At 42.2% G+C, this 16,268-nt stretch overlaps 1 protein-coding gene across 1 annotated transcript; it reads right to left on the bottom strand.

Moving 5' to 3' along the window:
• Positions 1 to 3,774: 3,774 nt before the first annotated feature.
• LOC138945678 (uncharacterized) lies at positions 3,775 to 12,017 on the bottom strand. Its single transcript, XM_070317164.1, has 8 exons — positions 11,872 to 12,017; positions 9,906 to 10,094; positions 9,332 to 9,590; positions 7,861 to 8,041; positions 6,515 to 6,695; positions 5,961 to 6,032; positions 5,258 to 5,389; positions 3,775 to 4,342 (listed from the first exon to the last, which is right to left on the bottom strand). Exons 1-8 carry the CDS (start codon positions 11,915 to 11,917, stop codon positions 4,191 to 4,193), a joined length of 1,212 nt encoding a protein of 403 aa, XP_070173265.1. The 5' UTR covers positions 11,918 to 12,017; the 3' UTR covers positions 3,775 to 4,190.
• Between the last annotated feature and the right edge of the window lie 4,251 nt (positions 12,018 to 16,268).

Genomic DNA, 16,268 nt, shown 5'->3' with positions numbered 1-16,268 from the left:
GTCATCGAGGGGGAGTAAGGTGTATGTCAAACACAGCGTATTCAAACAACAGTTCGTTCACTCGATCTTTGTACCCCCCTCCCCCTTTCCCAAGGTCGAGTTCTGCATTTATCAAATGAGTCAAAAGTCTTCGTCAAGTTTTGGCATGGCTATTTAAAGACTACCGACGCAGCATCTTGTCCTTTTTCACCCGAATAATATGTACGTCTTGCGTGCGGATTTTAAAAACAACAAGAAAGAAAAACGTTGGTCAAAATGTTTGGGTGTGGGGGGGGGGGGGGTGTTTACAATGTACAGTTTCCTATACACAGATTTTGACCTAAAGTAGGGGGTGGGAGTTTGCTCGATACTGGGCACTTACAAGGTAGTTTACGGTAGTTGTGGGCGCTGACTTTTACGCCACCGGCCAAACCATTGAACAGTCAACAATCACAATGATCGACTTTTGTCTGAAACAACAGAAACCGGGAGCTTCATCTGTGTGTTACACTCGTGGCCAAGAAAAACGCAACATTCCTGGGTCTGCTTAATTCAGCACGAAACTGTGGTCATAACTTTAGGGTCTTTAATGGCAGATAACACAATTACAAATAACATTTATATAGCCCTGTGAGGTAAAAATGGATATTCGGGTTACTTTCTCTCTGGGCAAAGCGAGCTGCCAATACAGCACGGCGCTTCCCTTTTTTTTCGTTTTCCTGCATGCGTGTATTCATCTTTGAAGCAGTGAGACTTTCGCTGTGAGCGTGGGTTCTTTATCGTGCGAATGCGTGCAAACGAGGGTCTTCGGACACCGAGAAGAGTATGGACAAAGTTTACTCTGGGAAATAAATCCCTCGCCGAACGTGGGTATCGAAACCACGCCGATAGTGAAACTGGTTTTGAAGCCAGCGCAGCTACCGACTGACTATTAAATAAAAGACTCACTCACCTGTATATTGCCGACAACTCGCTGATAAAAAGGCGTAAAACGTTACAATATACAGACTGAATAGCTGTTGGGAAAATCACACCAGTCTTGGATGAGCATAATGTATGGAGGTGTCGACGGATTGGCCTTGTCAGAAGAAAGTAAGTCTGTCAGCTACCAGTGTGGTTGATCAAAAAAAGCTATGCCGGTGTAACACGAAATTTTTACTCCACGAAAAATTTACCAGTGTGGTTGATCAAAAAACGCTATGCCGGTGTAACACGAAATTTTTACTCCACGAAAAATTTACTCCGGAGTAAATATTTCGTACGAAATTCTTACTCCGAGTACACTTTTCGTACGAGAAAAGAACTCCCCAAGGCACGAAAAAATTACTCCCTACACGAAATTTTTACTCCCCATCTTTTTTACTTCCACAAAAAATCTCGTACGCAAAAATGGGATGCGGGCGAAGGGATAATGCCAATCAAGTGATCTCGCGCAAACGAATGTCGCGCTACCCTCCTTCCACCCCTTCCACCACCAAGACTAACAGGGGACAAGGGAGTAAAAATTTCGTACACCTGGCATGGGAAGTTAAATTGCTCATGTTGGGGTGAAGTAATTTATTCGTTATTTATTCGTCAGGGGAGTAACATTTTTGTACGAAATGTTTACTCGGAACTCACCTGTCTTGGGGAGTAATTTTCTCGTGCAATGGGGGAGTGCTTTTTCGTAAAGGGAGTAACTTTTTCGTACGAAATGTTTACTCCGGAGTAAAAATCTCGTGGGAGTAATTTTCTCGTGTTACACCGGTGACTGTCATAAAACTAACTGAGTAATAATCCTGAATCCTCTACGGCGAGGCAGTGGACTCACGGTAGGAACCTTAGTGGTAGGGTAGCTGGCAATGCATGAAAGAACTGACTACATATGTAATGGTTTATTGGTGAAAGAAGGTGTTTCACAGCATTTTATGACTTGACTTGTTTTTGACAAAACAACCACAAAACGACAACAACACGACGTTTAAAATGGAATCTATACTACCCGTCATAAAAAAAAAACCTCGGCAGATACGTTTGAGTGTAGATGTATGTTTGGAGACCGTTTATTGTAAAGCCCGTTTTATGACTAGAAAGATCATTCCCTACACTACATTCAACAGACAGATTGATTTTGCATACAGCAGTGTTTGTATAGTAGTACCTACAACACAGGCGCCCCCCCTCCCCCTCCCCCTCCCCCTCCCACCTTCGATTATCAAATTCACAAAAGCAAGGTTCCGATTCAAAATCCCAAAAATATTAGAACAGCTGAAACGGAAAAAGTTTGCATGTCACTGGAAAGAACAATCAATTTGTATCCAAAACATTCAGTTTTGTTCACCTATCTGGTCTAACAATGACGTTATGGCATGCTGAACGATGTGAGTTTCATTCCTCTCAGAAGCTTTGTTTTGAAGCCGTTTAAGCGGGTAATGAGACAGTACGCGGTACATTTGAGAAACTTCTCAACGCATTGCCTTCAAACGTTCGGTGATTTAATAAGGATAACACATGTTGTAAAATACACACGGAATCTCAAGTCAATTAAAACATTAGTAATGCTGTTTTGCGACATTTCCAGAAAGAGTTCCACCGTAGAGACACTGTTTTATGTAAAGTCAAGTTGGTTGAATGTAGTAGGGGAATGAATGGTATGGATTTTTGCAACGTGAATTTTGAACAAAGGGTGTTTTGTGCACATTAAGTTTCTACGGACGCCTTTTTTTAAATTTGGTCTTACCTTAGTGAATGATTCATGCCTTTATTCAGTCTGATTATCTGAGTGTTTCAAGTACGACTTCTGTAAGTGCCCGTTTGTGCAGGATGATGAGTTCTTTTATGCACGCGCAGCGTAGATGTATAATTAATAGTTATTCATTCAATCGTCTGTCAAGACTACTCAGTGCAATCCGTGGTTGAGCAGAGGTGTTTCTGTGCAGATCTTTGCGATGAGGCCGTTTATGTTAAAACCGGTTAAAGTAACTAAAACGTCACAAGTGACACCCTCGAAAATGAAATTCACAAAAGAAAGGTTCTCCTCGTTAAAATCAACAACAACAACATTCGCTAGAACTGGGCAAGTGCAGGTAAACATGCTATACAATGCACGATACAGTGCAATGCAACACAATGAAGCACAATACAATACATAGAGATTACACAACGTCATCGAGTGAGGGACCGAAAAATATTGAAACTCGAGGATGATTTTTTTGTGGTATCAACCGAGACCGTAGGTCGAGGTTGATACCACACAAAAAAATCATCCGAGAGTTTCAATATTTTTTTGTCCCTCACAAGATGACGTTTGTGTAATTTGTGTATACAATGATCAACGACAAAGACAAAAATTAAAACAAAAACAACACGAACTCTTTTCCATCGAGGAATGGTGGAAGGAAAATAGTGTGTGAATACACAACCGGAAATAGATCTAGATCTAAATTGATCTCTATGACCCGTGCCTTGATACCATTGAGATCATAGGAGATGCACAGCAGTGCCGATACCAGGTTTCTTTAGCTTCACTTTAAAATGATATCAGAACGATAGTTATTCACTTGAAAGTGAACACAGGAGAGTTGTATACAACACGATACAATTAATGTAGTACAATACAATACAATACAATACAATATTCAATGCTATACAATACAATTCAACACACACACACACACACACACACATACACACACACACACACACACACACACACACACACACACACACACACTAACAATAACAATAACAATTAAAAAAATAGAAATAATAAAACAAACACACAAATAATAAACAAAGCAAGTCTAACCAAACAACAACATTAACAATACCCTCTTTTTCATCAAAATGAGTACATCAAACAAAAAGCATCTGGGACAAACATGATGCCCTTTTACCAGTCCTGGACATAAATTAGGGGAAATATGGACATTTGAAAATATACTTTCAAAACTGACTGCCAACGTTCTTAAATTTAAAAATTTAAAGTAAAAAAAGAGAAATTTAAGTTAATGGGTCGTGTAAACGTTGACAGTCTTTGTTAAAAAATAAAAGTTTCCCTGACCAATATTTCCTTTTTCGTTTTATTATTTTATTTTTGATAATGCACATTTTAGTTTCCATGAAGACATTCAGCATTTTTTTGTTATCTATCCCACTAACATTTCTTGTTTTTGTTATTTTTGACTATTCACATTTTAGTTTTCTCGAAAACATTCAGTTCTTTTCGTCATCTATCCCACTAAAGGATCCGCAGTGGTCCGCGTGCACTGACGACAGCTCAGCCTGCAGTTCCACAACATGTAGGCTGGGTTCTTCTCACACTCCCCTGATCTGGACCACCCTGGACAGTTGTCATTTTCGTCGTAGCAGTTAGACGGCGAACCTGTTGGCCAGAATACAGACTAAGGCACGAGATCTTACACTGAAGCAAAAACTGCAGTGTACTACCATTGATGAATAATGTCCGCATTGCAAAATTATTTGTGCGAAAGATTGTGCTTCGTTACGAGCAACAAGAAACGGAGCGCGTATATGCCGTCTTTGCGACAAACTTCACTTTAGTAAGATGGTAGTACTGACATCGTTCACTAACGTTAGCAGTACCTGTTGGCAAGGAAACAGAGATGGCACTAAACATCACTGCCAAGTGAAGTCTGCATTACCTGTTGGCTATAAAACAGAGATTGGCGCTAAACTTCTTAGTAAAAAGCAGTGCCTGTTGCAAAAAAAATCATAGATCAGCACATGAAATCACTGTCAAGTGAAATCTGCAGTGCCTGTTTGCTATGTTACAGAATTAACCACTGACAATCACTGTTTGCAGTGCCTGTTGGTCAGACAGCAGAAACGTGTACTAAAATCACTATACAATGGAGTGTGCAATGCTTGGCATGGTGAAAGGTTCGATTGTTCTTGTTTTTAAATACATGAAATGAACGATCGTTATTTAATTTACTACTTAATGCTTTGTTCATGGGCTGAAACTCTCACGATCTTGTACGTGTATGATCGTGTTTACCCTGCCATTCATGCAGCCATATGCCGCTTTCGGTATTTTTGTGTTTCTATAACCCACCGAACTCTGACATGGGTTACAGGATCTTTTCCGTGCGCAATTGGACTTGCGTGTACAAACGAAGAGGGATAAGGCACTAGCAGGTCTGCATATAAGTTGACCTGGGAGAAAATTCTCCACCCTTAAACCTCCAGGCGCGTCGGGGATTCGATTCCACGACCTTCCGCATGGGAGGCCAGCATCTTATCCACTAGGCCACTGCGCCAGTCCATTTAAACTTACAAACTTTGCAGCTCGCTTTGCAGTTGCCGAGCATGTATCCAGGGTTGTTCTCGCACTCCCCGCTCAGACTCCAGTGCAGACAGTCCAAAGGGCGTGTGTCCTGACAGCTCGGGTCTTTTGCGCTCAGAATTGCTGCATGTCGTCCACACAAGTAAAATTCATATAATCAGTATGTCTAGAGTAAACATGTTTGAAGTGATGTAAAAAAAAAAAAAACTAAAAAAAAAACATGCAGCAGGAGAAGAATACAGGCTTCCAGTGGCTTGGAAAATTGTACAGAGACTGTATATGTATCTGCTGGGGCTATTACGTTGTATTTTGAATTTAGAAAGGTGTGGGGTGCGGGTTTTTAAAAAAACACCTTAGGACATGATATCCTTTAGGAAATGGAAAGTAATGTATGCATTTAAGTGTGGTATAGATGAAGGACTGGTAAGCCAAAGTGTCAAATCGCAACTGAAAAAGAGTGTACAATTAAAACCAAAAAAGTACAGTGAAACATGCACGGATTGAGACAAATGTAGACCAACACAGAGGATCGCATCAGACACACTGAAGACAGAACGACAGACAAACAGGTGGACGGGCTAAGGGACAGACACATGTATGGACATACAGACGAACGATTAGACGAACAGACAGACAGAGAGACATACAGAATGACAGACAGAGAGAGAGAGACAAGGCCCATGGGATAACAAACCAAGGACTCTCATCCGATAGCTGTGGTCATCACTGTTGCAGTTCATTTGGAGAACCTCATTGTTTTCCATTTCTGGAATATAAAGACAACATTTTTATAGAAAAGCATATAAATGATCTGTTTTCGTTCATACCAAAACAATAACATCTTAACAGTTGCACTATTGGTGTAAATTCATACTTCAAGCTCAAATGTTCAGTTGCACTAACATTTTTTGAGCATGATGGTTGAAATATAATAACGATTCTAAATGTTGTGTGTGTTTTCCGTGCAGGGTTGGTTGAAATTAAGCAAAGCCAGAAACTAACCAAAAAAAATACAAAGTAAACAAGAAAACAAAACAATTGTACACACAAAGGGTATTTATGAAAACATCGAGGATAAGCTTGCTTTGGAGGAGCATTATATTCTTAACAGTGCAAGGATGTTTTGAGGAAAAAACTTGCTGTAGTCAGAATTGATAGAAAGATCTATCGTACGAAAACCTTGAGACTATCTTCCAATAGTTCGTACCCACCATAAGGAGATCGAGAGGGAAAAGTCAACGTCCTCACCTCTAGTCGATTCACATCGCTTCAAGTACGTATTCTTGCAAGGAAAGGCCTCCTGGATGAGCTTGAACAGGGTAGGATCGTAGTCTCTCAGTTTGTCCCTCGTAGCAATATCATTGTGGATTCCATTGCCGCCTGATGGGCCCTTGGTGTTGACGTTGAAATAGCTCTGTACTCCTTCAGCCTGCACACGATAAAGATCCCAAGTTCACAGCGAAAGTCTCAGGGCTTGGAAGCGTGAACACACGCATGAAAAAAGGAAAACATGAAAAGCGCCGTACTGAATGGCAGTTCGATTTTCACAGGAAGATATCCATGAGGGTAACCTCACGAGACTATATGTGATATGTTGTTTTGTCCTTATCCTTATCATATGACTATTCATGTTAATTCTTTTGTTCATTTGCTTGGTTGTCTATTTGTGTGTGTGTTTTGTTATGTTCGTACATACATACATACATACATACATACACACACACACACACACACACACACACACACACACACACACACACACACACACACACACACACTCAGGTATACATAGCTCTGCAGCAACGGTCCGTCAATCAACTTGAAACAGACAAAAACAAGTCGCGTGAAGCCATATAAAAACATTTAGTCTATCTGTTGGCATCAAACTAAAAGATCAACACCAAAAAACAGTCACCGCCGAGACTATATTTAGATAGTCTCGACTAACCACACCCTAAGACCGAGACGGGTCACGCTCGTCTCAGCGAAGCGTGCTAACGTAGTACTGTACTTACTTAACCTATTTTTTGTAATTCTGAGCACATTTGTCAGTAAACAATGACATATCTTTATATTTTTGAATTTTAATGACAACTTTAATGAGCAAACTAATTAACTAATGTGTAAGCTGCCAAGCTGAAATTCAATCCCATAGTCCGGACTTCGTCGACGATTGCTTGACCAAAATGTTTAATCAATTTGATCGAAAAATGAGGGCGTGTCAGTGCCGCCTCAACTTTCATAAAATTCCTGATATGACGTCATCAAAGACAGTCATCAAAAAAATGAAAACGCATCTGGGGATATTATACCCAGGAACTCTCATGTGAAGTTTTATGAAGATAGGTCCAGTAGTTCTCTGAATCGCTCTATTCACACTGTGACACACACACACACACACACACACACACACACACACACACACACACACACACACATACACACACACACACACACGTATACATACACACACACACACACATATATACACCACCACTCTCGTCTCGATTCCCCCTCTATGTTAAAACATTTAGTCAAAACTTGACTAAATGTAAAAAAGAATGGATTTGGCAACACGCTGACAGACAACACACCCAGTATTCCAAGGCGTTGGTGGCAGCGTACGTGTTGTCCCACAGACCAGTGACATTGGCGTGACGAAAAGCGTTATTGACGGCCGGTCTAAAGCCAGGGATGGCCGCCCAGGCACCAATGAGGTCCACAGCGTGGGCAGATTCGTGAAGGAAAATGTCCTCGGGATGATATCGGTCGTTCCTGGACAGATGTGTTTTTCTTAGCAACAGCAAAAATAGCATCGCAAGCGATTCGAAGGGACACGAATTTCCAAGCAAAGGGATAATAAAGTATATAAAACTTGGATGTAGTTGCAGCAGCAGAATTAACCTCGACTAAAGTTTGAACGGATTTAGAACATTGCATGCCTAATCAGTGTTTTGTTTTTAATTCTTGGTTGTATTTGGTATTATCCGTACAGGGTACTGTTCACAGATCATAAACATATACCGCAAAGTACCTTTTAAACGCCAAGTATCGAGTAAACGCATACCACCTACTTTCGGTCAAACTTGTGTACAAGGTAGTGTACCTAGTAAACGCCTACCCCTAACGCTTGGATCAGAGAGAAAAGAAAAATGGCGCCTCAAACAAAAGGAGATTTTTCAAAAGTTCGCACCAAAACCTCTCTTCTCACCACGTGAAAATATTCCCACACCATTTGTTTTCGTTGTCATAGTACTGGAGAAAAGGATAGTCCTTGCATTATGCTCGTTTGCAACTGAAATACACTCAAAAGAGAAAACGTGAACTAATAAATTATATCGTCAACATCGAAAAGGTCCACTCTGTATTCGTGTCGTGTGAACAGCCTGACAGCGACTAGTGACGGTGGTTTTGCACAATGAAGAGAATTCCTAATCAGGTACTTACTTTCTGTATCCTTATCTGTATGTGTTGCAAGATCGTTTCTTTTTACTTTACACCAGGTCCACCGTAGACTTCGCGCGACACAAACTCGTTTTGCCAAAAAAGCGACCTTGGCATTTGTGACGTGAAATGTTCGAAAACAAATAGCTTTTTTTCTTCTTCAAAATACGCCATGTTTGCCTGTTGTTTCTCCAGATTATTGCAATGTGAACCCAATTGTGGTTTATGCACAGGTTAAAAAAGAAGCTGAGAAATATCGTATGTGGTGACATGATTGGACTATTTCGAGTGCGGCCTTACCAAACACTTCCTGAGGCCCTGCATAGGATGTACATAGACGTCGCATTGAGTCCAAAAACAACAACACACACCTAACCGCAAAAAGAGTGTACTTAAAAAGAGTAAGCTTACACAAGGTTCTATATTAACTCACGTTGGGAATCCCTAGCGACTTTCTTTCTTTTTTTTGCAAGCCTCAATCCCCGTGAGTGCCCCACTAAACAAAGAAAGTCTGTCGAGATTCCCAATGTGAGTTAAAACAAAAAGAACATTGTGTATCTCTATAACACTCCTTCCCTCGCCGGCGATATCCAACCACACATGTACATTCAGTGGACAGACCTTTGGCACAAAAGATTTTCTTCAGCTCCAGTCGTCAACGGCGTCGTCCACGAAGCTCCCAAACCTCGTGCCCGTGAATTCCAAAATGGATCCCAGCTGCTGAATTCTGGGAAGTCCAACGTCACTTCCGTAGCGCTCATGATGGCGAAGCGGCCTCCAAATTTGTAAAACATGGCGCGGATTCCGGAATGGCCGGCGAAGAGATACCTTACCGTGTAGCAGGCCCTTTTGAGAGCGTCGTCGGTCACGTTGGAGGAACCTGCCACAAGTTATAAGACAATAAACCTTTGTTGTGGGAACCAATAATTAAATGCATGACTGAAAAACGATAAAACAATATGAATTAGGCAGTTTTGAGCAAGGAAACACGAATTTAAAACTTTAAAACTGAATTAATCTGTACATGTTTTATCATGAACTGGTTGGATTTAACTGAGAGCTTCTTATCATATGGCAACCCATGTGTGTGTGTGTGTGTGTGTGTGTGTGTGTGTGTGTGTGTGTGTGTGTGTGTGTGTGTGTGTGTGTGTGTGTGTGTGTGTGTGTGTGTGTGTGTGTGTGTGTTTCGTCTTACCAAGAATAGGAATGCCATAAGCTTCTGTATACTTTTGATAGAAGGTTATATTCTCTCCATTTGGCCGCATCACCTGAGGGTCAGATAACTCCGCAGGTGGATGCCTCACGTGGTTGCAGGAATGCGTCTCGGTTGCCTCCCCTGGTCGGAGCTGTTGCCCACTACTGGCCGCCAACACGATGCCATTTCCTGTTGATATATGACACGGTGGCTGTTTAAGGAACGACTGCTAGCTGGATTTATTTGCTAAAATCTCAGAACAAAAATCAACATTTTATTTAGGTATTAAAGATATTGACCTGAAATTGTCCACAATTGTTGAAAAGACCCCAGGCTTGATCCTGAGATAAATTCAATTGAGTAGACTAATCAGATTTGTTATGTGAATGTATTAAAAACAAATTTTAAACGTGAACATTTCCAACAGTTTTAGCATAGCAGTGTGGGGAAACTGTTTAAGGAACACATTTAGTTCTAGTTTAGCATCCAAATATATCATTTTTACCTACAAAGCCGAAGACCGACGTAGCTAAAGTTTTGAAATTATCAAGGGAAAACCAGCTGTTCATTTTCCTGCACCGTATTTATGTATTTTTACTCACACTGACTTAGTTAGTTAAACAATAAATTACACTACCAGCATAAAATTTGAACTTTTAAGAAGTTTTGACCGAATTTCATGTATATAATATACATGTCACGGTAGAGACGAAGATCTGGTAGAAACGTCGTTTCTACCGGTAGAGACGAGGATCGTCGTTTCTACCGGTAGAAACGACGATCCTCGTTTCTACCGGTAGAAACGACGTTTCTACCAGTAGAGACGAGGATCGGAGTTTCTACCGGTAGAAACGACGATCGGAATAAAACGTTTGTGTGTGTGTGTGCAATGTAGGTGATTTTGTCAATTATGAACACAGTTCTATCTTACCGGAATGAACTCATTTTTAACGTTGTTTACAGAGCACGTGCATTTGTGGGAAATGTATTGAGAATGTCAGCAAATATTGTTCACCTACTACAACTGCCTTCACTGACCAGACGAAGACAGCAATCACAACTTTTTTTTCCTTCAGAGTGAACACAATTCGTGAAATATCTCTGTTAGTTTGACTTCCGAAAACAGTATTCCACAGACCTTCAACATTCTTATAGCCGGCTATTTTAATTGTTGCTAAAGATTGTTGACAATGGAACAAAAAGAAGAGTTCTACAAATTGTTAAGGCTTCACATTGATGGCCTTGATTCAACCAAAAGAGACTCGTTTACGATAACACAAGACAAGTACACACAGGCTATATCTGCGAGAGAGAGTTCCCTTGTGTATTATATTTGCTATATGAGTTGATTTTTACCAGCTGTTTTAAAGACTTGTGTATTATTTGTGCTATGTGAGGGGACTTTTACCAGCTGTTTTAAAGACTTGTGTATTATTTGTGCTATGTGAGGTGACTTTTACCAGCGGTTTTAATGACAAGATCAAAGTTTCTCTCGCTTTCAACTCGCAACCATCTGTTTTAAAAACTCTTGTGTATTATTTCTTCGTTTCTACCGGTAGAAACGACGATCGTCGTCTGTACTGGTAGAAACGTCGTTTCTACCGGTAGAAACGACGATCCTCGTCTCTACCGGTAGAAACGACGATCCTCGTCTCTACCGGTAGAAACGACGTTTCTACCAGATCTTCGTCTCTACCGTGACATATATCTGTTCATACGGCTGTATAACTGTGTGTCGTGTAACAATAACAAAAGTTGCTTACTTGTACAGATTGACAGAATGACATAGAAACGGACGTCAGACAGACAGACGGGTACAAACAGGTGGACAGACAGACAGTCGTGCACACGTTCATTTGCTTTTAGGCACAGACAGAGAGACAGACATAATACACACATGATTAAAGACAGTCATGCGTCATTACATATCTACGATGCCTGTGAGAGAAAATCAAAGCAAACTCACCGAAAAATACCAGTAGACAGTACCCAACAGTCACAACCCTAGCCATGACAAACACGACCTTACTGGGACAAAAACATGTATTATCTGTCACGACCTCTAAATGAGTACTCCAGAACTAAGGGTTCTTTGTTTCATCGGCACAACCTGCTTCTATTTTGCTTTTTATTTTGCTGCAAAACAAAACCGAAATGACCGTAAACCACTTTCAGTTATCTTTCAGCCTATCCTTATCTTTGAAGTCGGACTCAAAATGTTATACGCGTAAACATCATACACGTTTCCCAATCGATAGAAAGCAACGAAAGCAGGACTGTCAAACGGTCATCTAGATAAAACAAAATTACAAAAATTGCGATGGGCGTCTGGCTTTTCTTCTACCTCTTTGTCTGTCGTTCCGTCTGTCTTTCCGTCTGTCTTTCCGTCTGTCTTTTCATCTGTCTTTCCGTCTGTCTTTCCGTCTGTCTTTCCGTCTGTCTTTCCGTCTGTCTTTTCATCTGTCTTTCCGTCTGTCTTTCCGTCTGTCTTTTCATCTGTCTTTCCGTCTGTCTTTCCGTCTGTCTTTTCATCTGTCTTTCCGTCTGTCTTTCCGTCTGTCTTTCCGTCTGTCTTTCCGTCTGTCTTTCCGTCTGTCTTTTCATCTGTCTTTCCGTCTGTCTTTCCGTCTGTCTTTTCATCTGTCTTTCCGTCTGTCTTTTCATCTGTCTTTCCGTCTGTCTTTCCGTCTGTCTTTCCGTCTGTCTTTCCGTCTGTCTTTCCGTCTGTCTTTCCGTCTGTCTTTCCGTCTGTCTTTCCGTCTGTCTTTCCGTCTGTCTTTTCGTCTGTCTTTTCATCTGTCTTTCCGTCTGTCTTTCCGCCTGTCTTTTCATCCGTCTTTCCGTCTGTCTTTCCGCCTGTCTTTCCGTCTGTCTTTTCATCTGTCTTTCCGTCTGTCTTTCCGTCTGTCTTTCCGTCTGTCTTTCCGTCTGTCTTTTCATCTGTCTTTCCGTCTGTCTTTCCGTCTGTCTTTTCATCTGTCTTTCCGTCTGTCTTTTCATCTGTCTTTCCGTCTGTCTTTCCGTCTGTCTTTTCATCTGTCTTTCCGTCTGTCTTTTCATCTGTCTTTCCGTCTGTCTTTCTGTCTGTCTTTCCGTCTGTCTTTCCGTCTGTCTTTTCATCTGTCTTTCCGTCTGTCTTTTCGCCTGTCTTTCCGTCTGTCTTTCTGTCTGTCTTTTCATCTGTCTTTTTGTCTGTCTTTCCGTCTGTCTTTCCGTCTGTCGTTCCGTCTGTCTTTTTGTCTGTCGTTCCGTCTGTCTTTCCGTCTGTCTTTCCGTCTGTCTTTCCGTCTGTCTTTCCGTCTGTCTTTTCATCTGTCTTTCCGTCTGTCTTTCCGTCTGTCGTTCCGTCTGTCTTTCTGTCTGTCTTTTCATCTGTCTTTCCGTCTGTCTTTCCGTTTGTCTTTCCGTCTGTCTTTCCGTCTGTCTTTCCGTCTGTCTTTCCGTCTGTCTTTCCGTCTGTCTTTCCGTCTGTCTTTCCGTCTGTCTTTCCGTCTGTCTTTTCGTCTGTCTTTCCGTCTGTCTTTCCGTCTGTCTTTCCGTCTGTCTTTTTGTCTGTCTTTCCGTCTGTCTTTCCGTCTGTCTTTTTGTCTGTCTTTCCGTCTGTCTTTCCGTCTGTCTTTCCGTCTGTCTTTCCGTCTGTCTTTCCGTCTGTCTTTTCGTCTGTCTTTCCGTCTGTCTTTCCGTCTGTCTTTTGGCCTGTCTTTCCGTCTGTCTTTCCGTCTGTCTTTTCGTCTGTCTTTCCGCCTGTCTTTCCGTCTGTCTTTCCGTCTATCTGTTCGTCTGTCTTTCCGTCTGTCTTTCCGTCTGTCTTTTCGCCTGTCTTTCCGTCTATCTTTTCGCCTGTCTTTCCGTCTGTCTTTCCGTCTGTCTTTTCGCCTGTCTTTCCGTCTGTCTTTCCGTCTTTCTTTCCGTCTGTCTTTCCGTCTGTCTTTCCGTCTGTCTTTTCGCCTGTCTTTCCGTCTGTCTTTTCATCTGTCTTTCCGTCTGTCTTTCTGTCTGTCTTTCCGTCTGTCTTTCCGTCTGTCTTTTCGCCTGTCTTTCCGTCTGTCTTTTCATCTGTCTTTCCGTCTGTCTTTCCGTCTGTCTTTTCGCCTGTCTTTCCGTCTGTCTTTTCATCTGTCTTTCCGTCTGTCTTTCCGTCTGTCTTTCCGTCTGTCTTTTCGCCTGTCTTTCCGTCTGTCTTTTCATCTGTCTTTCCGTCTGTCTTTCCGTCTGTCTTTCCGTCTGTCTTTCCGTCTGTCTTTCCGTCTGTCTTTTCGTCTGTCTTTCCGTCTGTCTTTTCATCTGTCTTTTCGTCTGCCTTTCCGTCTGTCTTTTCGTCTGTCTTTTCGTCTGTCTTTTCGTCTGTCTTTCCGTCTGTCTTTCCGTCTGTCTTTTCGTCTATCTTTTCGCCTGTCTTTCCGTCTGTCTTTCCGTCTGTCTTTTCGTCTGTTTTTCCGTCTGTCTGTTCGTCTGTCTTTTCGTCTGTCTTTCTGTCTGTCTTTTCGTCTGTCTTTCCGTCTGTCTTTCCGTCTGTCTTTCCGTCTGTCTTTCCGTCTGTCTTTTCATCTGTCTTTCCGTCTGTCTTTCCGTCTGTCTTTCCGTCTGTCTTTCCGTCTGTCTTTCCGTCTGTCTTTCCGTCTGTCTTTCCGTCTGTCTTTCCGTCTGTCGTTCCGTCTGTCTTTCCGTCTGTCTTTTCATCTGTCTTTCCGTCTGTCTTTCCGTCTGTCTTTTCGTCTGTCTTTCCGTCTGTCTTTTCATCTGTCTTTCCGTCTGTCTTTCCGTCTGTCTTTTCGTCTGTCTTTCTGTCTGTCTTTTCGTCTGTCTTTCCGTCTGTCTTTCCGTCTGTCGTTCCGTTTGTCTTTTCGTCTGTCTTTTCGCCTGTCTTTCCGTCTGTCTTTCCGTCTGTCTTTCCGTCTGTCTTTCCGTCTGTCTTTCCGTCTGTCTTTCTGTCTGTCTTTTCATCTGTCTTTCCGTCTGTCTTTCCGTCTGTCTTTTCATCTGTCTTTCCGTCTGTCTTTTCATCTGTCTTTCCGTCTGTCTTTCCGTCTGTCTTTTCATCTGTCTTTCCGTCTGTCTTTTCATCTGTCTTTCCGTCTGTCTTTCCGTCTGTCTTTTCATCTGTCTTTCCGTCTGTCTTTCCGTCTGTCTTTTCATCTGTCTTTCCGTCTGTCTTTCCGTCTGTCTTTCCGTCTGTCTTTACATCTGTCTTTCCGTCTGTCTTTCCGTCTGTCTTTCCGTCTGTCTTTCCGTCTGTCTTTCCGTCTGTCTTTCCGTCTGTCTTTCCGTCTGTCTTTCCGTCTGTCTTTTCATCTGTCTTTCCGTCTGTCTTTCCGTCTGTCTTTTCATCTGTCTTTCCGTCTGTCTTTCCGTCTGTCTTTCCGTCTGTCTTTCCGTCTGTCTTTCCGTCTGTCTTTCCGTCTGTCTTTCCGTCTGTCTTTCCGTCTGTCTTTTCATCTGTCTTTCCGTCTGTCTTTCCGTCTGTCTTTTCGTCTGTCTTTCCGTCTGTCTTTCCGTCTGTCTTTCCGTCTGTCTTTTCATCCGTCTTTCCGTCTGTCTTTTCGTCTGTCTTTCCGTCTGTCTTTCCGTCTGTCTTTTCATCCGTCTTTCCGTCTGTCTTTCCGTCTGTCTTTTCATCCGTCTTTCCGTCTGTCTTTTCATCCGTCTTTCCGTCTGTCTTTCTGTCTGTCTTTCCGTCTGTCGTTCCGTTTGTCTTTTCGTCTGTCTTTTCGTCTGTCTTTTCGCCTGTCTTTCCGTCTGTCTTTCCGTCTGTCTTTCCGTCTGTCGTTCCGTCTGTCTTTCAGTCTGTCTTTTCATCCGTCTTTCCGTCTGTCTTTCCGTCTGTCTTTCCGTTTGTCTTTCCGTCTGTCTTTCCGTCTGTCTTTTCGTCTGTCTTTCCGTCTGTCTTTCCGTCTGTCTTTCCGTCTGTCTTTCCGTCTGTCTTTTCGTCTGTCTTTCCGTCTGTCTTTCCGTCTGTCTTTCCGTCTGTCTTTCTGTCTGTCTTTCCGTCTGTCTTTTCGTCTGTCTTTCCGTCTGTCTTTCCGTCTGTCTTTCTGTCTGTCTTTCTGTCTGTCTTTCCGTCTGTCTTTCCGTCTGTCTTTCCGTCTGTCTTTCCGTCTGTCTTTCCGTCTGTCTTTCCGTCTGTCTTTTCATCTGTCTTTCGGTCTGTCTTTTCATCTGTCTTTTTGTCTGTCTTTCCGTCTGTCTTTCCGTCTGTCTTTTCATCTGTCTTTCCGTCTGTCTTGCCGTCTTGTTTTTCGTCTGTCTTTCCGTCTGTCTTTTCGTCTGTCTTTTCGTCTGTCTTTCTGTCTGTCTTTTCGTCTGTCTTGCCGTCTTGTTTTTCGTCTGCCTTTTCGTATGTCGTTCCGTCTGTTTTTCCGTCTG

Source organism: Littorina saxatilis, linkage group LG13 (genome assembly GCF_037325665.1).
Source record: "Littorina saxatilis isolate snail1 linkage group LG13, US_GU_Lsax_2.0, whole genome shotgun sequence".
Lineage (NCBI taxonomy): Eukaryota > Metazoa > Mollusca > Gastropoda > Littorinimorpha > Littorinidae > Littorina > Littorina saxatilis.
The sequence above is the reverse complement of the archived record's forward strand: the minus strand, read 5'-3'. Positions and strand labels throughout refer to the sequence as shown.

Excerpts from the sequence above, each read along its gene's own strand:
- LOC138945678 (XM_070317164.1), bottom strand. The coding sequence starts at position 11,917 with ATGGCTAGGGTTGTGACTGTTGGGTACTGTCTACTGGTATTTTTCG. Across the intron at positions 6,696-7,860 it reads CCAACGCCTTGGAATACTGG|GCTGAAGGAGTACAGAGCTA; the intron begins GTGTGTTGTCTG and ends TATCGTGTGCAG. Across the intron at positions 4,343-5,257 it reads CAAAGCGAGCTGCAAAGTTT|GTTCGCCGTCTAACTGCTAC; the intron begins GTAAGTTTAAAT and ends TCTGGCCAACAG.